The 26624-nt window shown below is 43.5% G+C and overlaps 5 protein-coding genes across 5 annotated transcripts; 2 read left to right on the top strand and 3 right to left on the bottom strand.

The window, feature by feature from the left end:
* Positions 1 to 1380: 1380 nt before the first annotated feature.
* MYCTH_2114025 (uncharacterized protein) lies at positions 1381 to 2142 on the top strand (the record flags this gene model as incomplete). The annotated part of the gene is made up of 1 exon (XM_003658266.1): positions 1381 to 2142. The coding sequence occupies one exon, from the start codon at positions 1381 to 1383 to the stop codon at positions 2140 to 2142; it is 762 nt and encodes a 253-aa protein (XP_003658314.1).
* A 601-nt stretch (positions 2143 to 2743) lies between these two features.
* On the bottom strand, positions 2744 to 3343 carry MYCTH_2293935 (uncharacterized protein). The gene has a single exon (XM_003658267.1). It carries the CDS (start codon positions 2933 to 2935, stop codon positions 2777 to 2779), a length of 159 nt encoding a protein of 52 aa, XP_003658315.1. The 5' UTR covers positions 2936 to 3343; the 3' UTR covers positions 2744 to 2776.
* MYCTH_2293936 (uncharacterized protein) lies at positions 3344 to 3817 on the bottom strand. The gene has a single exon (XM_003658268.1). It carries the CDS (start codon positions 3730 to 3732, stop codon positions 3493 to 3495), a length of 240 nt encoding a protein of 79 aa, XP_003658316.1. The 5' UTR covers positions 3733 to 3817; the 3' UTR covers positions 3344 to 3492.
* Positions 3818 to 5329: 1512 nt separating this feature from the next.
* On the bottom strand, positions 5330 to 6385 carry MYCTH_2051335 (uncharacterized protein; the record flags this gene model as incomplete). Its single annotated transcript, XM_003658269.1, has 1 exon — positions 5330 to 6385. The coding sequence occupies one exon, from the start codon at positions 6383 to 6385 to the stop codon at positions 5330 to 5332; it is 1056 nt and encodes a 351-aa protein (XP_003658317.1).
* A 9072-nt stretch (positions 6386 to 15457) lies between these two features.
* On the top strand, positions 15458 to 25533 carry MYCTH_2121898 (uncharacterized protein; the record flags this gene model as incomplete). The annotated part of the gene is made up of 2 exons (XM_003658270.1): positions 15458 to 15467; positions 25325 to 25533. 2 exons carry the CDS (start codon positions 15458 to 15460, stop codon positions 25531 to 25533), a joined length of 219 nt encoding a protein of 72 aa, XP_003658318.1.
* Positions 25534 to 26624: the final 1091 nt, after the last annotated feature.

Here is a 26624-nt window from a genome sequence, read left to right on the forward strand (position 1 = left end):
CCCTAACCCTAACCCTAACCCTAACCCTAACCCTAACCCTAACCCTAACCCTAACCCTAACCCTAACCCTAACCCTAACCCTAACCCTAACCCTAACCCTAACCCTAACCCTAACCCTAACCCTTGAGGAAGATCTAAAGCATCACGCCATTCCGTCCGCAAACGGTTTTGGCATTCCCATTCCCAAGTCGGGCGCTTCATCTCCGGGGATTACTTTCGCATCGGAAACGCATCCCTACGCTACCGACCTGCTGGCGTCAGTTAAGTCGACGCCTCACGAAAAACCAGCAGATAATAAAAGTAGGTCGTCGTCGACAAGGCATTACCAAGAAGAGGAACCTGTAGCAAGCACTTGATGGATATAGATGAAGAAAGATGCGAGGGGTTGTATAGTTAGAGCGCCGCGGCCTGTTTCTCGCTATGAGGATATATGTCTACCACTCTTTTGGAGCTATCCTGCATATAGCTTTCGACAAACTACGCATGTCTTTAAAAAATATACGAAGAGATGCGCCTCGATTCTCAAAGCACAGCTTTTACGCCGCATGCCTATAAAAGTCACATTGGTGGGCCCTAAGAGGGATATGCTGAGAGCGAATCGATCAGTTACTCGCTACCTTAATCTTCGCTAACGGTGCCACTATCAATCATGGTGTTAGAAGACCAAGGCCACGGTACACGGTGACACGCTTGATAGAAGCTTCCAATAGGCGACCTTTTTAGGTCCTCTCACCTAGCTCTAATTTGTTGTCAATGTTCGCAGTTCTGCTTAAGGTAATAGGCACTGCCGCGATCTATAGAACAGCTCGCCCGCCCCCCCTCCCTAGAATTCCCTAACATTGGGCTGCACGTTAAGTCGCTATGTCTGCCCTGCCGTCAAATAGCACAGACCTATCTTCCTGGCCGCTTGTCCATTCAGCAGTAGGGCACTGGCGACCGAGCTTTCGAGTTACAAGCGCCGCGACCTTCAACCCGTCACCGTCCCCGATTCGCGCGAAGGATGGCAGCGATAGAGTGGAGTAGTTAAGTGAGCTGCAGTTTTGTGTGGTGGACTCACCACCTCCGTCGATTCACGCGCCGAATTTCCGCATGCCGCAAGAGCCCGTCACCTGATGCATAGGCCCCACCCCTCAATTTTCTAGTTAAGCGAAATCTCTCTCGAGAAGCCATCAACGACCAAGACTCTAAACCCTCATCAAGCGTTCCCTGATATTCGATTTCCGATTTGCACGCATTTTTCCTAAACTATTACCTTCCCTTCCATTTCACAACATTTTAGACAAAAGTAGGCCACCGAAGTTAAAACCATCAACATCACGACACCATAACACTCTTAATGAGTCTCGTTTTGCTGAGATAGAATTAAGGGGCAAGCTCAAGATGGACCGCCTAAAAGACATCCTGCTCTACATTTGGAACTTCCGCTATCTCCCTCTCAAATACCGGTGGTCTCTCATCAAATGGAGGCGCCGCCTCTTGCCGACGAGGAGTGGGCTCGGACTTCGAAACGCACTGCGCAATGCCCGCTCACTCAAGAACCCGCCAGTACCACACCCTTACCTGTTCGTCCTCCGGCTCCTCTGGCCCTTCCCAACTTGGTACTACCCGGCCGTGCTCCCGCCACCGCCGCGGGAAATCATGGCCAACCCACGCAGGGTCAGCTGCCAGGCCCGCGACCTGATCTATCTCCGCTCAATGCCGCTCTGGCGGGCGCGCGACACGCCACAACGGTCGTTTTATCGTCTATACGAGGCCCTTTGCGCCGCGGACGAGCACATGATTACCTATGAAACCGAGTACTTCTGGCGCCAATCATCACCGCGCTGGGCCACGGCCAACATCCCGGACCCCCAGTGCGAAGACCTAGAGCAGTACGCTGTCATGGCCTCGTTGGCCGAGGTCTTGGTCAAGTCGTTCATGTGGCGTCTCGAACTCGGTCTGCGGCGCCATGATACAGCGATCATGAACCGCAACGTCGACCCTCCCCCGTTTGTGCCGGAGGTTTGCCCTTCGTGGACAGCCAAGGTGCCGCCATTGACGGAAAAACTTGCCATAGACCCGGAGGAGGCGGACAGGTACTTCGACAGCCCGTTCCACCATCGTAACATCTACACGGCGACCGGCTCATTCTACACAGTCTGATGACAGGCTTGAAATTTCACTCATACCAGACGGCAGGCAAGATCCAGCTGGCTACTACATTCTCAGTGCATGCTGCGGCTACGCGCCAGCAATCAGGGACCTAGGCTAGGTAATGAGGGTGCGTCTCTGCCCGACTGACCCCATTACTTGTCATCACATTCTTCAACACCAGATCCACTCATCCTGGGGACCTCGATATTTCCACTTGCCAACTTCGGCATCCATATCATGTCAGCAACGCCCACCTCCCCATACACCCGCGCGTAGTAATCGGCGACCTCTTGGATGCTAGCATCTGTGGGAGGCACATCAAATCCGTTGAGGTTCAGCTCTCGAATGTATTGGAAGCTGAGCGGGGCCGCATTGCCGGCAGTCTGCTTGATCAGGCGGACGAGTGCGGCGGCGTCCGAGAGGTCGACGTTCTTCCATTTGCGACGGTCGTCGGCATGCGCAAGGCGGCGCATCTTACGCTCCAGCACCCAACTTAGGCACCCTGCGTAGATGACGAGGTTGGTGCCCTCGTAGACGGTGATACCCTGCTGCAAACATCTCCACCTGCTGGTTAAGCCAGTCTGGGGCGTACCCGCCCCTCTCTGCAACCTCCGAGACCGCGTTGTTAAATTCTTCGAGATAGTTATTCGGAGGACGCCGCAATGTTAGGGTCGAGCATGCAGTCGATGTCGTAGGACGCCTCTCGGTTGTGGCAGACGCGTACGGCGAGGGCGCCGCCGATCGAGATGAGCCGGATCGGCGCGACTAGCCTCTGGCTAGGCGACTGCCGGGTCATGGCCATCGCTCGCCGATGTCGACGTGGCTTCAGTGCGGTGCTGGCTACCGTAGGTGATTGTCCTTCGAGATCATTACTGGCCTCCCATGCCTGCGGCAGAGAGCTGGTTCTGCTGCCGGCGTACGCGGCCTCCCTGTACACTGCCACCCTGTTTCGGTATACACTGTCTGTCTTATGTTTTAATAACAACGATCCAAAGCTAGGCCCGGGTTATTTGGGTTCCTTTCATATTACCATTGCGCCAATGATCTCGATGAACCGATGAGCAAGGGCAACACTTCAAAGCCTTATCAGACATCAGCCGCCTTGCCCTCAGACTCTCCCTCTAACTCTGAGTGCTTACCCTCTGAGTCATTTCCCTCCGAGTCCTCTCGCTCCGACGCAAACCACTTCCCAACCCCTGCCGTGGCAGCACCCACCACACCAACAGCCTGGATGGCCCCATTCACGACTGCGGCACCAGCTCCACCCGCACCTGCACACTGGAGAGTCGCAAACGCGCTCCCAGCAGCAACGTTCCCAATCATGCTCTGGACGCTAGCAGCAATTGAACCTGGATTTATTTAGAGAGGAACGTAAGTCAATAATGCCAATTCGTCTCCCAGCCGGTTGCCGACCAGAGCAGAAACTCGGAAGTCGACTGAGGGAGAACACGAACCTGCGGCGACACCTTTGGCTCCAAAGCCAATAGCGCCCAGTGCGGGGACAGCAACGATCTGAGGAGCCAGAACGAGCACGGCGACGCCCGCGACATATGCGGTTGTGCTCGGGTTGCTGGCTAGGAGCTTTGTCACTTTGTCCATTCGAGGTTGTTGTAGATGAATAGAATCTAGTTCGAAGAGTCGCGTTCAAAACAGTTACTCTAACGTTATAGAATTGAAGTCAGGGAATGGGAGAAGAAAATACCTTGAGGAGAGGAAAAAGCGGGCTCGGTGGCACATTCCCGGCTGTAGGCCTCACCACAGCTTTGTGCCACCGTAGTTGCCGTTTGCGCGACCGTTTGCTCCGTAGTTTTCGGATTGCACAGATCCAAGCTTGGATACTTACATTGGCCACCGCTAAATGTATACAAACTGGCTGGACTTCAGCTCACCAAAATCGTGTATGAGTGAAGGCGGCATGCTCCAGATCGTCCTTGCGTTTGCAGGCAACGCGTAGAATTAGACTGTCGGGGGGGATCCGGCTCGGAGACTCGTTGCCTGACTTTCGAGAAGCTTCCCGGGCATCAGACATGGTGGCAGGATTGCCACTTCCAGGTCCGATGGAGAATGAATTAATTTAGGATAACAACGCTCATGGCAATACCCGGCCGTCTCCAACCCGCACAGAATCCATTGCTCCCCCGCAACCTTCGACGGCCGTAGTTACAAAGCACGCGTCCGCTCTCTCCTTGATGTGATTACCCACGACACGGCAGACATTGATCTCGACTTTGCCTAAGTCTATAAACATGCGTAACGGGCCGAGGCTGCCACTATTGATTGAAACACCTGGCCGCTGTCCGACGAGCTGTCAGAAAGAAATCTCTATCAATAATTACGCACCCCTTTCGCAATGTAGAGAAATCGTGTATATTTAAGCGATGAACGTGCTTTTTTTCGAAAGATGGTGTCCCCGACGGAGGTATTGTAGGAATCGCGATAAATCTCGCCTGGTCAGGTCCCTGAGCTTGCTTTCCCAGTTATTGACGGCATCGTTGGCGCAGAATTGCTTCCACTGCTCTCTAACTTTATCCACGGCTTCTTCTGTGAACATGTTCCTTCTTTTGTACGCATTTTCTAAAGACATTGATTGGACGGGAAGAGATGTTTGTGTGCAGGAAGTAATTAAAGTTGAGGAGAGGCGGGCTGGGGAGGTAGTAGAGAGGTGAAAATGGGAAGAGCAGAAGAGGATCGAAGGGCACAGGCTTACTAGCAGGTGGATTGAAGGTCTGAAAGATGCCTTGTTAAGCTATCTACAAAAACAACGAGTGTATATTTATAGATAAAGGAAATGGCCAAAGCGTTCGTGAGCGTGCCACACGCTGTGGCTAGCGTGTGGCTAGCGCTCTAGAAGCTCTAGCGCTTCTGACAACATGTCTTGGGGAAAGTCTGGGGATTTGTTCGCTTTCTAGGGGCTTTCTGCTTGGACACCTTTTGGCAGACAGCCTGGCCGCAATGCGTTAGCGACCGTTTTTCACATCGGAAGCCTGGATTGACCCTGCCAGTGCCGACAAGCCCACAGTGGCCAGAGGCATAGGTAAATGTGCGTGGGTGTGATGGAGATCGTGTTGAACGCGCTAATAGACGAGGCACACCCAGGCCATGATGGAATGACCCCGAATCATAAGGTATCCAATGCGGGAGGGCGGTTACATATTTGATCTAGGAGGGAAGTATAGGCGCCAAGTAAATATCCTCATCATTCTCGATTGTTGAAGAACCCTCCTCTCCGAGCAGCCTCCGGTAGCTCGGCTGGCTGGCTCTTGCCTTCAGCGCTCGATCTCCACAGGATCTGAGCCTGTTCACACCATCGGAAATGTTCCAAAAAGGAATCTTGCGCATATACCTTGTCGCGAGCCTCGAATGCCCATTTCTCACCCCTGGAGCCGATGATGTCTTTTTCGAGAGCGAGTTGACACCCAGCACACGACATTTCGTACTCGACTCTACCGGTTCGTCTATCATAATAAGGAAGTGCGCATGCCCCCATAAAGTTGAACTTTCGATTTCGTCCCCAGTTCGCCGGCTGTGCCTGCGCCGCCGCTGCATGTGGTTGCTGTCCGGAAACCAATTTGGCCTGATGAACAGAGACAACCGTAATACGAGATTTGTGTACGGACTCCTCCATCGAATAGATGCCAGGTAAAGTTTTGAACGACCTCAGTCGTCCCAATTCGGCCTTGGTCAAGTGGAATTGCTTCCGGATACCGGCAAGGGTTTGCACTTGGGTTTCCAGAGCGCCTTGGAGGCATGCAAAACAGCATCGAGTCCAGGTCAGGAGGGATACGAACCCGCCAAATTCGCCGCAAAGAGTGCAAGCCTTGGTACACAGTGCGTGGTAAAAGTCGAGCAGAGAAATGCCGATGGCGAGTCGTGTTCGTAACAAGGCGCAGAGCAGGTTAAGTCCATGCGAGACCACCATCTGATATTGATGGAGAGAGTCTACAGTCTGTCTCGAACTGAGATTTACTTGCCGAAAGTTGAAGAGAGAGCGTATGTCCAGATGTAATAATACGTCATGCAAGAGCTCGAGGGGTAGCCGACAGAGGGAGCCGAGTCCCGTGTCAGGAGTCCGCGGGAAGGGTGTTGCTATCGACGGACGAATGCCGACGTGTTCGCGAGGCGAGAACCATATAACGGAGCGACAGTAGTCTTTGCGATGGTAGGCAGCGGCTCGAACAATGGCGTCGGTCTGGTCCTCGCGGAAGCGGTATTCGGTGACGGAGCGATATCCACGAGGCAGAAAGGCAGCCATTGCCGGCGTTTGTCGGTCCGCTTGAGTAAAAGAGAGGCGCGAATCTCAGTAGGCGTCGTTGGTAGGTGACGATCTGGACGATGGGGCGCTAGATCGCGTTTGTACTTGTTTGCCCCCTGTCATGGTATGGTCCGCGAGTCTCGTCGAACTTGACAGCGGCTGCTCGAAACGCAGACGTAGAGTGCCGCCCTCTCTGTATGGTGCTGCGTTTGGCTCGTCTCTGCAGCCCGGACGCGCCTGAGATTCCAATTCGGGGCAATACCAAGTTCAACTTCGGATACACCCACCTGGAGAAGGTCAAGAGGCTTTCCACTTGAGTGAATTCAGCGCCGTGCCGACACAGGCGACTCATTGGGGTCCGAGTGACCCAAGGGGGAGGCTAGCGGCAGAGGCACAAATTTCAGGCCCGCAGACGCGAGTAGCGTGCAGCACTTCGTGGAATGATGGAATGAGGGGAGAGATCGGTAGTGACAGCTGAGGGCAGGTGTCACAAGCATCGGAATGCGGTCGGGGTCGATAGGGCCGCGCTAGTGAGGCACGTGATTGGATGGCAAATCCAACGGGGTGGCTTTGACCATGTCCCCTCAACAACCTCCTTGTGCCACCGTATGCTCAGACATGTGACCAGTATGGGAACATGGAAGAGAATGTCCGCGGCCGGACAAGGCCACCGCCAAACCGTGTAGCAAACCAAAGCCGCCGACCAGCTACCCCGTACGCAGGCCACTATAGCCAATCAGCGGTTTTGTTCGATTCGCTCATCCTTGGGCTTCCCTGCCCGGGAACTAGCGTCTCTCGAGAACGTGATAGACAGATGGCACTTTGGTTAGTTCTTCGTACCGTATTGGGTAGCAAACGCTCTAGATTCATCATGACCTGCTCGATAAATGTGCCAAAACCGTGAATGAAATCGTCATCCTCGTCTGCCACAGACACTTTGGCGAATTCGGGCTTCTGCCAAACCTTAAGGGTCTAGATAATGTTCTCTAATTGTCAGAAGCTGTAGAGCTTCTAAGAGTATTAGCCACATACGTGCCACAGCGTATAAGGCGTCGTTGCCAACGCATTAGCCAGTTCCTTTGTCTATAAATATTAGTCGTTTTGTCTCCTTTATAGATAGTTTAATAAGGCACTATCTCCTTCGTATAGCCACCCACTACGGGCACTGCTTTCAACACTCTAGGAAGCTCATCACTACGTTCGGCAGTTATAAGCCTAGCGCCTTGACTACTCCTCTGCCGACGCATCTTCAATACTAATGGTAGCTTCTTTCTTCGGTTACGAACTCTCTTACCCTGCTTCTATACGCTTTCGACGACACGTCCATTATATCCGAGATCCTAGTCAAGACTTCTACACGCCTTATAGGGCCTAGTTCCTAGAACTCGTGGTATATTAAACTGTAGTCGTAGGCTAAATTTGCTGGTATATAGGGATTTGTCGACCCTGATGGCGACCGTGAGCTAGATCTAGAAGTTCCGTAGCGCCTAACCTATAAGTAAGCTAGAGATAACCTTATCCTAGCTTCCTAGGAGCAGCTCTAAGAAGGATTGTTGCCCTCGATGTCTATAGATTTGATGCCTTCTGATGTAGCTATCGTAGCCAAATTCGTGTAACTATAAGACTCCTTTTACAAAGATATTATATATATTATAGACGTTAGTAAGTAGATAGGATAGTTATAACGCTAGCTAGTATATACCGTGGATCCTAAACTCTATAAAGCTATAAAAGTATATAGAAAGAAGGATATTAACCCTATTAAAGGGATTATCTAGGCGCTTTGCTCTATATTTACGCTATCTATTATAACGCTCTATATAATAGTTATAGTATAATATATAACTAGTCTTAATATAGCTAAGTGTTTAGGAGTCAATCTATAGCGCTAGATTTGTAACTTTAATGTTACCTTCTAATAAGCTATTTAATACGATATCTTAGAAGTATAGGGTATACGAGGACTTTATACCTTTCTTAATATTATTACTATACGTATCCTACTAACCTAGGTAGCGAATAAAAGAATAGAAATCGAGCTTGCTAATAGTATAGAATAGCTATTTCCGGAGCTTAGTACCCTTATTATAATAGCTAAAATCCCAATTAATAATAACATATAACCTAAAGTCTCTTAGAAGTATAGAATCTTCTTAATAACTTATATACCAATACTTTCTATAGCTTAAAAGAGTAGTAAGGGGAGAGGTAGAGACTTATATACTTAGTAATATAATATAAGATATCCCTATAAGTGTCTAAGATATCTATAGGATCTAGTAGACTATTACATATTTAAATAAGCTATCTATAGTAACGAGTTATAATGTGCTAGCCTTATAGCAACTATAGATAAGCGTATAATATTCTATTTAACTACCTTAGAGAGGAAAAAGAGAAAGAATATAAGAGTTATATAGAGGGGCGCCTTTTAAGTGTATACGTTGTAACCTAGGTAGGGCCCGGTTAGGCTCTAGGTCGGGCCCTAACTAGGCCTTGGCCGCGTATCCACTAGACGAGTTACGAATGAGCAATGAACGCTCCGCGGACCCGTAGGGCATAGGTAAGTAGGGCAGGGTAGGTCTGTTCCGTGCCTAGGTAAAGCCCGGGCATTATCTAGCCTAGGTATAGCCTGGGCCTATAATATACCCCCCCTCTTTTTTTTTCACGGTCGCCAGGCCGACCTGCCCCGCATCGCGCCCTATATATCGGTCCTATAAGCAGGTTCCGTGCCTTCCTTTCTTTATCGCCATAATAATATGACCTATGTATACAATGGCGTATTATACGCGAACAGGTAGCTGTTCAAGTTCGGATGAAACCCGTACCTCCTTCCCTTTGTTATTAGAATAACGCGATCCGCGCGTATAGTAGTAAGTCATGTATGTAATAAGTAGTCTACCTGAGCCTGGCGTGCTCCCCTATTGCCTTCCTCTTATACCTATAAATACCCCCTTTTTTTCCCTCCTCCTCTTAATTTTTTCTTACCTATAACTAACTCTCCTCTTCTATACCCTCTAACCGCCCCTGCCTCCTATAACTATACTTGCTACCTATACCCCTATTATACCCTTAAGTTTTTTTTTTTTTAGTATCTATCTAGTATATTGATAGCTATTAGTTTACTTAGTAATAGTAGTAATAGTTACTACTCTAGTAATGATAAAATGTCACGGAAATATACATGTAGATGCCACCTAAGCCACCGGCACAGACAGGCCAATCAAGCCAAAGGAACGAAAGGACCAATCACAACATAGGGAAGCACAGTGATCACTACGCTCACCAGTGATCAGGGTGATCATCACTATGCGATCACTCACAATCACCGTGATCACAAGTGATCACTGGGATTATATATACATATAGATAGTCACTCATTAAAGTAGACTCTAGAAGTTTACCAGTGGTAACAATTATAATCATAGTACTTATACTAAGCATTGCCGACTACTATGAGAGACAACTCTAATGTTATTATAAACCCTTTAGCTTCACCGAATCCCTTAGACGACCTATGCCCTTGTCCGCTTTACCTACCTCCGTCTAGACCCTTTCAGAAGAAGTCTGAGTTAGGTTCGTTATACGTTATTACCACTCCCTTTGTTCTATCATGGTTTAGAACGGAGGTGACTTCGACCTCGACACCGATATAGCTACTGACGTCACGGCCGAACAACTGCTCGCCTAGCTTGGTCAACTCTAGTAGCGGATCTAGGAGTTAGACTAGAGAGATAAGGCTGCTTAAGCTTGAATCAAGGAACTTGAGAACGGCGAAAAGTATTTATAGAAATTGATTAACGAGGCTTACGCCAAAATTGAGACGCTTAAGGCTATTAAAGTAAGCTGTATCAAGATCGAACTACCTAGTAAATATAGAGGAACTAAGGAGGATCTTATAGGATTCCTAATAAACCTCTAATCCTACTTTCGGCTTAATAATGATAAGTTTCCGGATGATAAAGCTAAAGTCCTTTATATAGCTATAAGATTAGAGGGCAAGGCACTTAGATAGTTCGAGCCTTTGTAGAATAACTATCTTACTAAGGAAGACGAAGACGACTGAGACGTGTTTATATAGGCAGTCTTCCGATCTTACGACCGTTTCGAAGAAGAGCTTTAGAAGGTTTTTGGCAATAAAGACGAGAAAATCTATATATAAGAAAGACTTGCCAATCTCCGACAGACTAAGTTAGTAGCCTCCTATACTATATAGTTTAGATAGGATATGTTTAAGTCTTAGCTTAACGACGAGGTATTGATATAATTGTTTTATAACGGCCTAAAGGAAAAGGTTAAAGACGAGCTATATAAGTATAATCAACCTAAGACTTTAGATAAATATATCGTATAGGCCATCAGAATCGATAATCGACTCTATATACGAGAGTAGTAGAAACGAGGTCAAACGAATGGAACCATGGTCAAGGCTAACGATAAGAAAAAGCGAACATACGCTAATACCTCGTATGGGATGTACCCTAGAGCTATAGATATAGACATAGCATAGAAGCAGGACCGGAAGAAGACGACTAAAGATAAGTCCAATGTTACCTACTATAACTATAGAAAGAAAGGGCACTATAAGCAAGAATGTTAAAGCCCGAATGTGACGAACCCAACTCAGACTTCTTCTAAAAGGGTCCAGACGAAGGTAGATTGAGCGGAACAAGCGTACAGGTCGTCTAAGGGATTCGGTGAAGCCAAAGGGTTCACAATAACACTAGAGTTACCTCTTATAGTAATTAGCAATGCTCGGTATAAGTACTGTGATTGTGATTGTTACCACTGGTGAACTCCCAGAGTCCTCTATAACAAGTGACTATCTATATATATATATAATCCTAGTGATCACTCCTGATCACGGTGATCGTGAGTGATCGTATGGTGGTGATCACCCTGATCGCTGGTGAGCGTAGTGATCACTATACTTCCCATGTTGTAATTAGTCCTTCCGTTCCTTCGGCTTAATTGGCCCGTTTATGCCGGTGGCCTAGGCGGCATCTGTATACATATTTCTGTGATACGATGCCCTCCCTCCGAGGCTTTCGACCCGAAAGCCCTCTTTTTAGGCCGTTTCAAATAGCGCTAACATCCCTCGCGTTCCTTGTACGTGTTTTTCTCCTTAGTCCTCGTTGCCCTTCGTGCTGTCAATTATGCCGTCTAACGTGTGTAGATCCCTAGCGTCTATTCGTCGTGAGCGTTTAGCTCAGTTTATTTCTGATCACGGGTTCGTAGTGATGGCGTGTTCCTATTACATAGAGTATAACCGAGTGTATAAGATGATTGAAAAATCTCGTCGCTATAAGGCTTACATGCGTCAGGGTCGTGCTTACAATGGTTCTAGCGTTCTAGTTTCTTCTTGTAAGTTCCTGTTTTCTTGCGAGGGCACGTCTCTAATCGTAACGCAGTAGATCATATTATACGCGAGCAACGTCGTTTGAAGGCTGAAGAGAAAGAGGCCGAAGCCTTGCTATAGGAATATCAATATAAAGCTTCTAAGGCGTTGGCCTGTCTGACTCGGGTTTGTAAATAACGAGAGTTCCTGGTAGAGAAGGGGGCGGACATGGTTATATAGGGTTTGTCGAATCTAGACGAATTGGAGGCGGTAGAATAGTAGGAATCGGGGGCCGTCGTATAACTTAACGGTGGTATCGACGTTATTAACTAGGGCGCTGTTTTCGGTTCTATCCTAGGTTTGCCTTTAGCCGATCTAGGTTCTGCCGATAGAACTGTTCTAGTTTCTTAGGGCAGTTTAAATTCTTGACTAGTTCCTATGAGTTGTCTTTTAGTTTGAAATCAAGCTATTTAACTAAGTACTATAGTTCCCTATTAATAATATATAAATCTAGAATTTCTTTGATGTCCTATTCTTCCTCTTTGTCCTCTGCTTCGATATGTGTAGCAACCTTGGTGTTCTTTAGTGCTAGTTCAAGAAGTGAAATATAAAAAATATCTGTCTATAGGCATATAGATGACGGTAACGACAGTTAGTAGTTAGATGTCGAAATTCGTTCTTTGATAACGAAGGGTCTGACCTTCTTAAAGTCTAGCTTTATGCTTAGTCGTTTGGTTTGTAAGTTTCGTACGATCAGGTAGACTTTGTCTCCCCTCTCTAGGCAAGGTCCCTCGAGCCTGTGTTTGTCGTAGTAGTTCTTCATTCTGGTTTTGACAAACTCGAGTTCCTTCTTAAGCTTCTCGTATAGTGCGTATATCTGTTCTGCTTTGACTGCTGCTCTTGGCACTGTGACCTCTGGTCCTTGCCTAAGGTCTGCTTTATATCTATAGTTCGCGAAGAATGGTGTGACTTTGGTCGTTTCTGTCGGCGTCGTGTTATAGGCGAGTTATACTGTTGGTAATAGTATGACCTAGTTGTCTTGCTGGTAATTGACGTAAGAGCAGAGGTATTGCTTAATAACTTGGTTTAGTTACTCCGTTTGTCTATCGGTCTGCGGGTGATATGCTGTTAATAGCTTGCTATTGACGCCTAATTGTTGCATTAACGCTTGCTAGAACTTCGATGTGAACTTGATATCTCTGTCGGTAATCTATTCTTGCGGCTAAGTATGTACTGATGTAACTTGCCGATAGATCACGTCTACTAGCTATTTAGCTATCTAGGACTCCTTGTAGGGAAAGAAGTATACCTATTTAGTTAGGCGATCTACTATAGTAAGAATATTATTATAGATTACTCTTGTAGCCGTGTCCTTAGATTCTGGCAGCTTCGTAATGAAGTCTATTGTAACTAAACTCTATGGTTTGTCAGCTGTTGGCAGTGGCTAAAGTAGCCTATACGGCTTGTGTCGTGCCGTTTTGCTTCGATTGCAGATGTCGTAGCTCCGTACGACTTCCTTAACTCGTGCCGTTAACTGTAGAAAGTCGTAGTGTCTCTTGACTTGTGTGATAGTCTTCGTAACTCCCTTATATCCTCCGAGTTTTGACTCGTAGAGTTCTCGAATCATTTGTAGCTGTTGGTCTTTGTCGTAGATATATGCTTTGCCTTGGTACTAGAGTTTCCTATCTTTCTCTTCTACTCCGTTAGGTATTACTAGTCCGGGTGCTACTTGATACTATGCCTCGTTAATCCTTTCCTCTTGAAAGATTGCGTAGCATTCTAGGAACGAGTCAAGTAGATCATCTTCTACGGGTATCTGCATTTCATAATATAGTATTCTATCTATTCGTTCCTTGAACAACAGTGGTATTGTTCCCGTTTGTCCTTTTATATGATCCGTTCGTCGACTTAAAATGTCTGCTTATACGTTTTCTTTACCCTTCTTATAGCAGATCTTGAAGTTAAATTCTATAAGGAATTCTGCCTATTGTATTTGTCGTCCGTTAAGTTCCTTTGTCGTCGTGAAGTATTACAAATTCTTATAATCTATATATACTTATATTGGTTTAATCGTACTACTAAGGTATAGTCGCTATTCCTTGAAAGCTTTGATAATCGTAAGTAGTTCCTTGTTGTAAATCGGATAATTGAGACGTAGTCTATCGAGCTTCTTTAAAAAGAAGGCTATAGGATGTAGCTTCCCTTGTTCGTCTCGTTATCCTAATTGTCCTCCGATGGCGTAGTCTAAAGCGTCCGTTTCTACCTCAAATAGCTTCTTAGGGTCTGGTAGTACTAGTACTAGATCTTTAGTAATGGCGTTATAGATCTACGTAAATGCTTGCTTGTGTTGCTCTTCCTATTGGAATTTAGCATTCTTCTTAGTAAGTTCGTATAAAGGTCGTACGATCGCTCTAAAGTTCCTAATGAACATTCGGTAGAAGTTTGTAAATCTGATGAAGCTTCGTGCTTCCGTAACTAACGTTAGTTGTGGCTAATTCTTGATAGCTTTAACCTTTGAAAGTTCTATCCGGATTTCTCCTAGGGATATTTCGTATCCTAAAAAGACTGTCTTCCTGACATGGAATTCGCTCTTTTCCTTGTTAACTAATAGCTTGTACGTGTATAGCGCGTCTAGCACTGCTATTACATGCTTCCGGTGTTTGTCTATCATCTTGGAGAAGATGAGTATATCGTCGAGATAATATACTATAAATTTGTCGAGAAAGGGTCAGATAGCTTGATCAATCAGGGCTTAGAATGTTACTAGCACGTTCGTAAGTCCGAATGGCATGACAAGGTACTCGTAGTAGCCATAAGGTATCCTAAAGGCCGTTTTCCACTCGTCGCCTTCTTTAATCTATATATAGTTATAGGCCGATGGCAAGTCAAGATGTGTGAAATATTAGGCTCCTGCTAACTGATCTTGGAGCTGTGAGATTAGCGGTAATAGGTATCGGTTTTTCACGGTCTGTTCGTTAAGTTACCGATAGTCGACGTATAACCGTAGCTTTCCGTCTTTCTTAGGCACAAATAGGATTAGGTAGCCTGCTAGCGATGTCGACAGGCAGATATATTCTCTTTGAAGGTTCTCCTCTAAATATCGCTTAAGTTCTTTGTTCTATGTCTAGCTTATATAGTAGATCTTAAAGAACTTTAGTTATGCTCCTTCCTTAAGCTTGATCTTGTAATCCTATAGGCTGTGTTCTAGTAATCCTTCTAGATGTTTCGGTTCGAATGCTAGGTGTCCTTCGTATTCCTTCGGTACTTCCCTAGTCTTGTCTCGTCTCTCGGTTTTCTAATAGTATATAAACTTGGTTCTGTCTATAGCGATGCTAGCAATTTCTCCTGTCTTAACCTATTACTCTAATTATAGTGCTCCGTATTCGTCAACAGAGAGAACAGCTATCGGCGATTTAGCTCGTTCCTCCTATTGTAATATCGATGTCGTTATGCTGCCTCTTCTAGAGTCTATAGTGGTCTGCCTGCCACTGTCTGTCTCTTGTAGTAGATCCGTAGGACATGCCTTTCTCTGAGCATTGTCTGCTCGTGATCCTTGTATACTCCCTATCTCGTTAGTTAAATACGACTCCATTTAGGGTTATAGGTAGTTACTATTCTTCTAGCTAATGTCCAGGTTATAATCTTTATACTATAGTAACTCTAATATTATATCTTTGTCGTTACCTATATCTATAATGCTAAATACGACTACTATAGTCTTCCCTACTATAGTAATGTCGATCGGTTCGGTCTCTCTATATACCTATTGTATCAGAAATGGCCCTTTGACTATGCCATGCTTTTGCTTTATTCTCTAGGGTATCTATAGCTGATTTACAAGCGTCGGTGAGATTAGGTTTATCTCTGCTCTACTATCTACTAGTGCGAGTATTTCGTGCTGTTTCTATTATGCTATTATCTATAGCCGCTTGTCTTGCCGCCATCGTCTAAAGATTGTAGCGATTTCCTATATTTCTGCCAGGAGGTCTTGGTATAGTGGTCTCTTACGCTAGTTCCTCTTATACTACGCTACCACTTGCCGCTATATAGGCATTAATGGTTTCCGGGCCCCTTGAAGGGCCCTAACCTGTTTTCTAGGTTAGTGCTGACCTCTCTAGTTGCTCGGCTAATAGCAGCTTTATTAATCATGCTCATTTCCGTAAGCTATTGGGTGCTTGCGGCTTCCTACTATTAGGTCTATTTTACTTTCCGTCATACGTGCTATAGCTTTATCTGAAGCTCCCGAATTCGCAATTTCTTTTCGTCCGTATAATAGAGGCAATCGTTGCTCTAGCACGAGTCTTATATATCTTGTCCGGTTCCGTAGTGCCTAGGCCAGGCTCGTTTTAGAACTATTATGATGCTTTCTAGATCGTGGGCTTCGATCTTCCAGAGCAATTCGGCCGCTCTGTTTCCTGTATCGTAGACCTATTCTATAGGGTACAAGCCTCTGTCCCTATTTTCCTGTCGGGTCGGCTAGTGATTATTTTCGAATTTGTCGTGGAAGTGATATTAGTATTCGTATGCTATACACTGGAACTAGGGCACTTGCGTATATGCCTTGTGTCGAGGGTGTAGTCACGTGGCATTGCCTAGGAGGTATTAGAATTCTTTCCCAAATCCTTCCCACTATATATAGGCCGTAGGTACTCTAATGCTAAGATAAGAGTGTTTCTTCTAGTAGCTTTCCTACATACGCTCGTCTTTCCTACGGTTTGCTTGTATAAACTAGTATTCTAGGTTCTATACATCATTACTAAGTTACTGGCTGTCAAGATACTTAGTATAGCTATCGGGCCTATTATATGTCATAGGCTGTTCTCCTTTAATGGTTTCTACGATACGTTGGAGTTCCCTTATTTCGTCCCTTATCTTAACGCTCTGCTAGGCAAGTCAAGTCAAGCGCCTATCCTATTCACGCAGTTCCATATTGAGTTAGAAAACTTCGTTATAGTACTATTCGATTCGTTCCTAGAGGAATAGAGCATTAGGTCTAGGTCTTTCAATTCCTTAGGTATCGGTTGTCTACGATCTATCTCGCCTCTACGTGACTATGAGACCCTACTGCCTCAAGGCTAGGAGAATCGAAACTGGCAGTGTATATTCTCTTGCCATGTCCTATTTGGCAAGACCTGTCTCTAGATCTATAGTGACTAGTTCGGAGTACGGTGCTTGTTCGTCTTTACCGTTGCCGTTGTGTCTGAGACTGTCTGTGTCATTGCCCTTATCTTTGTAGCTTATGGCCGCTACTTCGATGACGTCCTTAGTAGTTTTGTTAATAGTCGTAATTTCCTTTCTAAGGGTTAGTTTCCATTCTTTCTTTAGGCTCTGGCATTCTCGCTTATAGTGTCCTTTCTTTCTATAGTTATAGTAGGTAATATTAGACTTGTCTTTAGCCGTCTTCTTCTAGTCTTACTTCTACATTATATCTATATCTATGGCTCTAAGGTATATCCTATATAAGGTACTGACGTATACTTGCTTTTTCTTGTTATTGGCCTTAACTATAGTTCTATTCATTTGACCTCGTTTCTACTACTCTTATATATAGAGTCGATCATCGATCCTAATAGCCTGTGTAATATATTTATCTAGAGTCTTAGGCCGATTATACTTATATAGCTTGTCCTTAACCTTTTCCTTTAGGCCATTATAGAACAATTACATTAACGCCTTATTATTAAGCTAAGACTTGAGTATGTCCTGTCTAAACTATATAGCGTAAGAGGCTACTAACTTAGTCTATTAGAGATTAGCAAGTCTTTCTTACATATAAATCTTCTCGTCTTTGTCGCCAAAAACTTTCCGAAGCTCTTCTTCGAAACGGTCGTAAGATCAGAAGACTACCTATATAAATACGTCTCGTTCGTCTTCGTCTTCCTCAGTGAGATAGTCATTCTATATAGGCTCGAACTATCTAAGTGCCTTGCCCTCTAGTCTTGTAGCTATATAGAGGACTTTGGCTTTATCATCCGGAAACTTGTCATCATTAAGCCGGAAGTAGGATCAGAGGTTTATCAGGAATTCTACAAGATCTTCCTTAGTTCCTCCGTATTTACTAGGTAGTTCGATCTTGATACGCTTCACTTTGGCGCCCTCGAGTGCCTTGATTTTGGCGTAGGCCTCGTTAACTAACTTCTACAAGTACTTTTCGCGGTTCTCGAGTTCCTTAATTCGAGCTTAAGCAGCCTTGTCTCTCTAGTCTAACTCCTAGATCTGCTGCTAGAATTGACCAAGCTAAGCGAGCAGCTGTTCGGCCGTAACGTTAGTAGCCATGTCGATATCAAGGTCGAAGTTACCTCCGTTCTGAACTATGATAGAACAAAGGGAGTAGTAATAATATATGACGAACCTAACTTAGACTTCTTCTAAAAGGGTCTAGACGAAGGTAGATTAAGCGGAACAAGCGTACAGGTCGTCTAAGGGATTTGGTGAAGCTAAAGGGTTTATAATAACACTAGAGTTACCTCTTATAGTAATTAGTAATGCTTGGTATAAGTACTGTGATTGTGATTGTTACCATTGGTAAACTCCTAGAGTCCTCTATAACGAGTGACTATCTATATATATATATAATCCTAGTGATTACTCCTAATCACGGTGATCGTAAGTGATCACATGGTGGTGATCACCCTGATCGCTAGTAAGCGTAGTGATCACTATACTTCCTATGTTGTAATTGGTCCTTCCGTTCCTTCGGCTTGATTGGCCTGTTTGTGCCGGTGGCCTAGGCGGCATCTACATGCATATTTCTGTGACACCGAAGAAAGAGTAGAAGCTAGTCCCTAGAAAAGAAATCATAGATATTAACGAAACCACTAAGAACGTCACCGAAATAGTAGCTACAAGCTACAAAGACAAGGACAGCAACACAGACAGTTTCGGACACGATAGCAATAGAGAAGACAGACAAGTACTATACTCCGAACTAGTCGCTATAGACCTAGAGACAGGTCTTGCCAAATGGGATACGGCAGGAGAGTACGTACCGCTAATTTCGATTCTCCTAGCCTTAGGGCAGTAGGGTTTTATAGTTATATAGAGGTGGGATAGATCGTGGACGACCGACACCTAAGGAGTTGAAAGACCTAGACCTAATATTCTATTTCTCTAGGAACGAATTGAGCGGTACCGTAACGAAGTTTTCTAGCTCAATATGGAATTACGCGAATGGGATGAACATTTGACTTAACTTGCCTAGTAGAGCGATAAGATGAGGGACGAGACGAGGGAACTCTGACATATCGTGGAAACCATTAAAGGAGAATAGCTTATGGTATATAATAGACCTGATAGTTACACCGAGTATTTTGACGATTAGCAACTTAGTAACGACGTACGGAACCTAGAATATTAGTTTATGCGCACGAACCACGGAAAAGACGAGCGTACGTAGGAAAGCTACTAGAAGAAATACTCCTACCTTAGCATTGGAGTACCTACAGTCTATATATAGTAGGAAGGATTTAGGAGAGAATTCTAATACCTCTTAGGCAACGCTATATGACTATACTCTCGACACAAGGTATATACGCAAGTGCCCTGGTTTTAGTATATAGCATACGAATGCCGATACCACTTCTGCGATAAATTCGAGAACAATCACTGGCCGACCTGACAAGGAAATGAGGATAGAAGCTTATACCCTGTGGAATGGGTTTATAATGTAGGAAATAGAGCGGCCGAATTGCTCTGGAAGATTGAAGACCGGAGTCTAGAAGGCATTATAATAGTTCTAAAACGGGCCTGGCCTAGGTACTATAGAATAGGACGAGATATATAGGACTTATACTAGAGTAACGATTGCTTTTATTACACGGACGAAAAGAAATTGCGAATTCGGGAGCTTTAGATAAAGCTATAGTACGTATAATGGAAAGTAGAACAGACCTAATGGTAGGAAACTGCAAGCACCTAATGGCTTATAGAGATAAGTATAATCGACGAAGCCACTACTAGCCGAATAACTAAAGAGGTCAGTACTAACCTAGGAAACAGGTTAGGACCCTTCAAGGGGCCCGAAAACTATTAACGCCCATATAGCGGCGAGTAGTAGCGTAGTATAGGAGGAACTGCCGTAAGAGACCACTATATCGAGACCTCCTGGCAGAAATATAGGAAGTCGCCGCGATCTTTAGACGACAACGGCAGGACAAGCGACTATAGATAATAGCATAATGGAAATAGCACGAAATGCTCGTACTAGTAGATAGTAGAGTAGAGATGAACCTAATTTCGCCGACGCTTATAAATCAGCTACGGATACCCTAGAGAATGAAGCAGAAGCATGGCATAGTCAAAGGACCATTTCCGACGTAATAGGTACATAGGGAGACCGAACTGATTAATATCACTATAGCAGGGAAGACTATAGTAGTTATATTTAGTATTATAGACATAGGTGACAATAAAGACATGATATTAGGGTTACTATAGTATGAAGATTATGACCTAGACATTAGCTAGAAGAATGGTAGCTACCTATAACCCTAAATAGAGTCGTATTTGACTAGTAAGATAGGGAGCATACAAGGATCGCGAGTAGACGATGTCTAAGGGAAGGCATATCCTACGGATCTACCGCAAGAGATAGGCAGTGGTAGACAGACTACTACAGACTCTAGAAGAAGCGGCAAAACGATAACGACATTATAACAGGAGGAATAAGCCGAACCGCCGATAGCTATTCTCTCCGTTGACAAATGCGGAGCATTGTAATTAGAGTAGTAAGTCGAGATAGGAGAAATTGCCAGTATTGCTATAGATAGAACCAAGTTCGCATACTATCAGAAAACCGAGAGGCGAGACAAGACTAGGGAAGTACCGAAGAAATACGAAGGACACCTAGCATTCGAACCGAAATATCTAGAAGGACTACTAGAATACAGCCTATAGGATCATGAGATTAAGCTTAAGGAAGGAGTATAACTAAAGTTCTTCAAGATTTATTATATAAGCTAGACGTAGAACGAAGAACTTAAGCGATATTTGGAGGAGGACCTTTAAAGAGGATATATCTGCCTGTCGACATCGCTAGTAGGCTACCTAATCCTGTTTATACCTAAGAAGGATAGAAAGCTATAGTTATATGTTGACTATTAGTAACTTAATAAACAGACTGTGAAAAACCGATACTCGTTACTACTGATCTTACGGCTCTGAGATTAGTTAGCAGGAGCCTAATATTTTACATGTCTTGACTTGCTATCGGCCTACAACTATATATAGATCAAAGAAAGCAACGAGTGGAAAACGGCCTTTAGGATACCCTATAGCTACTACAAGTACCTTGTCATGCCATTTAGACTTACGAACACGCTAGCAACGTTCTAAGCCCTGATTAATCAAGCTATCCGACCCTTTCTCGACAAATTTGCAGTATATTATCTCGATAATATATTTATCTTTTCTAAGACGATAGACGAATACTAAAAGTATATAAGAGTAGTACTAGATGCGCTATACGCGTATAAGCTATTAGTTAACAAGGAAAAGAGCAAATTCTATATTAGGAAGATAGTCTTTTTAGGATACGAGATATCCCTAGGACAAATTCGGATGGAACCTTTAAAGGTTAAAGCCATTAAGAATTGGCCACAACCGACGTCAGTTACGGAAGTACGAAGCTTTATCAGATTTATAAACTTCTACCAAATGTTTATTAGGAACTTTGGAGCGATCGTACGACCTTTGTACGAACTTATTAAGAAGAATACTAAATTCCAATAGGAAGAATAGTATAAGTAAGCATTTATATAGATCTATAACGCCATTACTAAAGACCTAGTACTAGTACTACTAGATCCTAAGAAACTATTTGAGGTAGAAACAGACGCTTCAGACTATATCATCAGAGAATAATTAGGATAACGAGACGGACAAGGAAAGCTATATCCTGTAGCCTTCTTTTCAAAGAAGCTCGATAGACCATGTCTCAATTATCCGATCTACGACAAGGAACTACTTACGATTGTCGAAGCTTTTAAGGAATAGCGACTATACCTCAGTAATACGATTAAACCGGTATAAGTGTATACAGATCACAAGAATTTATGATACTTCACGATAACGAAGGAGCTTAACGGATGGCAAATATAATAGGCAGAATTCCTTGCGGAATTCAACTTTGAGATCTGCTACAAAAAGGGCAAAGAGAACGTATAAGCGGATATCTTAAGCCGACGAACGGATTATACAAAAGGACGAACAGAAACAACACTACCATTGTTCAAGGAATAAGTAGATAGAACGCTACATCACGAAATGCAGACACCCGTAGAAGATGATCTACTCGACTCATTCCTAGAATGTTATACAATCTTTCGAGAAGAAAGGATCAATAAGACATAGTATTAAGTAATACCTAGACTACTAGTACCTAACAGAGTCGAAGAAAGAGATGGGAAACTCTGGTACTAAGGCAAAGTATATATCTACAATAGGGATCAATAGCTATAAATGATTCGAGAACTCCACGAGTCGAAACTCGGAGGATATAAAGGAGTTACGAAAACTATCGTATAAGTCAAGAAATACTACGACTTTCCACAGTTAACGGCACAAGTCAAGGAAGTCGTACGAAGCTACGACATCTACAACTAAAGCAAAACGGCACGATACAAGCCGTATAGGCTACTCTAGCCACTGCTAATACCTAACAAACCATAGAGTTTGGTCACGATAGACTTTATCACGAAGCTGCTAGAATCCAAGGATACAGCCATAGGAGTGATCTACGATAATATCCTTACTATAGTAGATTGCCTGACTAAATGGGTATATTTCTTCCCCTATAAGGAGTCCTAGATAGCGGAACAGTTAGTAGACATGATCTATTGGCAAGTTACATCAGTGTATACTTAGCCATAAGAATAGATCACCGATAGGGATACCAAGTTTGTATCGAAGTTCTGGTAAGCGTTAATGTAACGATTAGGCGTCAATAGCAAACTGTCAATGGCATATTACCCGTAGACCAACGGATAAATGGAGCGACTAAACCAAGTCGTCGAACAGTATCTACGTTCTTACGTTAACTACTAACAAGACGACTAGGTTATACTATTGCCAATAGTATAACTTGCTTACAACATGACGCTGACGGAAATAACCAAGGTTATACCATTCTTCGCGAACTATAGATACAAAGCAGACCTTAGATAAGGACTAGAGGTTATAGTACCGAGAGCAGTAGTCAAAGTAGAAAAAATGTATATACTATATAAAATGCTAAAAAAGGAACTCGAGTTTGTCAAGACCAGAATAAAGAATTACTACGACAAACATAGACTCGAGGGACCTCGCCTAGAGGGGGGAGACAAAGTCTACCTGATCGTACGGAACTTACGAACCAAACGACTAAGCACAAAGCTAGACTTTAAGAAGGTCGGACCCTTCGTTATCAAAGAACGAATTTCGACATTTAACTACTGACTATTGCTATCGTCATCTATATGACTACAGATGGATGTTTTTCATATTTTACTTCTCGAACTAGCACCGAAAAACGCCAAAGTCGCTATAAACATTGAAGCAAAAGACAAAGAGGAAGAATAGGACGTCAAAGAAATTCTAGATTTATACATTATTAATAGGGAACTATAGTATCTGGTTAAATAGCTTAATTTTAGACTAAAAGACAGTTTATAGGAACTAGTTAAGAATCTAAATTACCCTAAGAAACTAGAGCAGTTCTACTAACAGAACCTAGATTAGCTAAAGGCAAACCTAGGACAGAACCGAAAACAGCGCCCTAGTTAACAACCTCGACGCCACCGCTAAATTATATAACGGCCCCCGATTCCTGCTATTCTACCGCCTCTAATTCGTCTAGATTCGACAAACCCCGTATAACCATATCTGCCCCCTTCTCTACTAGGAACTCTCGTTATTTACGAACCCAAGTCAGATAGGCTAATGCCTTAGACGCTTTATACTAATATTCCTATAGTAAGGCTTCGGCCTCTTTCTCTTTAGCCTTCAAATGACGTTGCTCGTATATAATACGATCTACTACGTAGTAATTAGAAGCGTACCCTCGCAAGGAAACAGGAACTTATAAGAAGTAACTAGAACGCTAGAACCATTATAAGCACGACCCTAATATATATAAGCCTCGTAACGACGAGATTTTTCAATCATCTTATATACTCGGTTATACTCTATATAATAGGAACACGCTATCACTACAAACCTATGATCGGAAATAAACTAAGCTAAACGCTTACGACGAATAGACGCTAGGGATCTACGCGTGTTAGACGATATAATTGACAGTACAAAGGGTAACAAGGGCTAAGGAGAAAGAACACGTACAAGGAACATAAGGAATGTTAACGCTATTTGAAACGGCCTAAAAAGAGGGCTTTCGGGTCGAAAGCCTCGGAGGGAGGACATCGTGTCACGGAAATATATATATAGATGCCACCTAAGCCACCGGCACAGATAGGCCAATCAAGCCGAAGGAACGAAAGGACTAATTACAACATGGGGAAGCACAGTGATCACTACGCTCACCAGTGATTAGGGTGATCATCACCATGCGATCACTTACAATCACCGTGATCACGAGTGATCACTGGGATTATATATATATGTAGATAGTCACTCGTTATAGTGGACTCTGGGAGTTCACCAGTGGTAACAATCATAATCACAGTACTCATACTAAGTATTGCCAACTACTGTAAGAGATAACTCTTGTGTTGTTGTGAACCCTTTGGCTTTACCGAATCCCTTAGACGACCTACGCCCTTGTCCGCTTTACCTACCTCTGTCTAGACCCTTTTAGAAGAAGTCTGAGTTAGGTTTGTTATATAAAAATAAAGATTATTATATAAGTTTTTCCTTTACCTATACTAATTTTAGCTATTATATATATATATAAGGTATGGATTAACTCCTTATTTTATAATATAAGAATGTTAACCTCTCCCTTAATAGGTATACTATTAAGGGCGACTCCTCTAATAAGGAGTTTAAGCTATAACCTAAGAAGTAATAGTACTATCTACTATATATTAACCGACTTCTAAAAGGTAATAAGGTTAAGTATATCTAAGGTTAAGGCATTTCCTATATAATATATTATGAAAGTTATAAGAGCTATATTTAAGATCTATAGCTCTAGGCTAATAACCCCTGCCTATATATAAGTATTAAGAAAATTATAGGTTATTATAATACTAGCATCGCCCTTACCTCCCCTACTTACTATAAGACTACTAACTAAGGCGCCTATCGTACCATTCTAACGCCTAAGTTCTCCATACTAGTGCGTTCGTTCTCTATACTCTTCGAGGCTATCTAGTCTAACTATTTACCTAGATAGGCCGCCTTTGCCCCCGCCCTAGCCGCAAGTTCTCGTCATTCTAATAATAACTTTGCCCTAATCGCTACCACCACTACCCCTAATACCCCTACCTATTATAGTAACATCGTCTAACCTACTACTAGCCCTAACCCTACCCTATAAGCTACTAGGCAACTTATACACCACGCTATAGTATAGAACGACAGCATACTATGCTAGATATAGCATACAAACGAGAATATATTAACTTTAGTCGACATTAATGCTACCCTTGTCGCCTACATCCTAGGCACCCTGTCGCCCGCCTCCTACACCCGCTCGAGCGCCTCTACGCGCCCTGCACCCGTGCCGATTAACTTCGGCCGTTCCTACACCCGCCGCTCTTCCTCGCCCGTCGAGCGTATAGCACGCCTGGTCCGCGACCGCGATGACCCTACCTTCGCCGCCGTAACTATTATTTTAGAGGGGGAGGATAAGGAGGAGGAGGTCGTGGAATAAGCGCGTCGTATGCTAATTAGTATATTTGTTTTATTTTTATAATTAGACTATCTCTATAGGCGCGTCTGTAATATGGTCGCGACGCGTCCGCGACGTGACCGTGATATGCCCGCTGCTCGTTTGCCCCGGGTTTACCTGCCTATATAAGAAATTTATATTATTTGCTTTTATACTCTCCCCTACCTCTTATTTGTAACTAGTCTATTATGGTAGTATATATCTCTTTACTCTTACTTAAACGTATTAAGCGCCTTAGTATTCTCTAGATTCCCTAATAGTTCTTAAGTTAAGGTATTATATCCTCTTTATTTTACTAATATATTATATCAATTTCCTCTCCTCCTTATATTCCTAGTTATAAGGATCGCTTCTACTTTATATTCTTCCTATAGTAATCTTTTCTAGGAGAGTTTTAATATTAGATCTGGTTAGAAATCTAATATATATTATAAAGGTAGTAGGTTAGATATAGTATACTTAATAAGATTAATATAAAAGGTAGGGTAAAGGCTATAGGGAATATCTAGAGTTACTATTAATAATATTAGTATTATAATTACTTTATATTTAGCATTAACCTAGTTAAGTTTATAGCTAGGGTAGTTAGTCTTAATATTATATAAGGATAGCTATACTTTATCCCTTACTTTAAATCTCTTAGCTAGGTATTAAGAACGATTAATATTTTCTTACTAACGTTATTATATATATATAATGGCAGCCTAGGTCTATTTTATACCTTCTCTTAAGTAATATAAGAAATTAGTAGCTCTTCCTCATAGGGTTAAGGTAGGAGCGTCCAATAGGTTAGCAAACTATATTAGGCTTATATTATAACTATAGAGGAGGTAGCTTATACTTATCCTAGTTACCATCAAGTCACGGTTATTAATTACAAGCTAATATATAGATAAATATTTAGGCTAGTCATATTAAGCAAAGGAAACTATAGTCTATAAGATAGTCTATACCTCCTAATTTATACGTTCTATACCTCTATCTATCTATAGATAATAGGCTATTAATAGTAGCTACTCAATCCTAACAATCTTATAGAGAGTAGTCTAAAACTAGCTAAGCTAGTCTAAACC

Source organism: Thermothelomyces thermophilus, chromosome 1 (genome assembly GCF_000226095.1).
Source record: "Thermothelomyces thermophilus ATCC 42464 chromosome 1, complete sequence".
Taxonomy (NCBI): Eukaryota; Fungi; Ascomycota; class Sordariomycetes; order Sordariales; family Chaetomiaceae; genus Thermothelomyces; species Thermothelomyces thermophilus.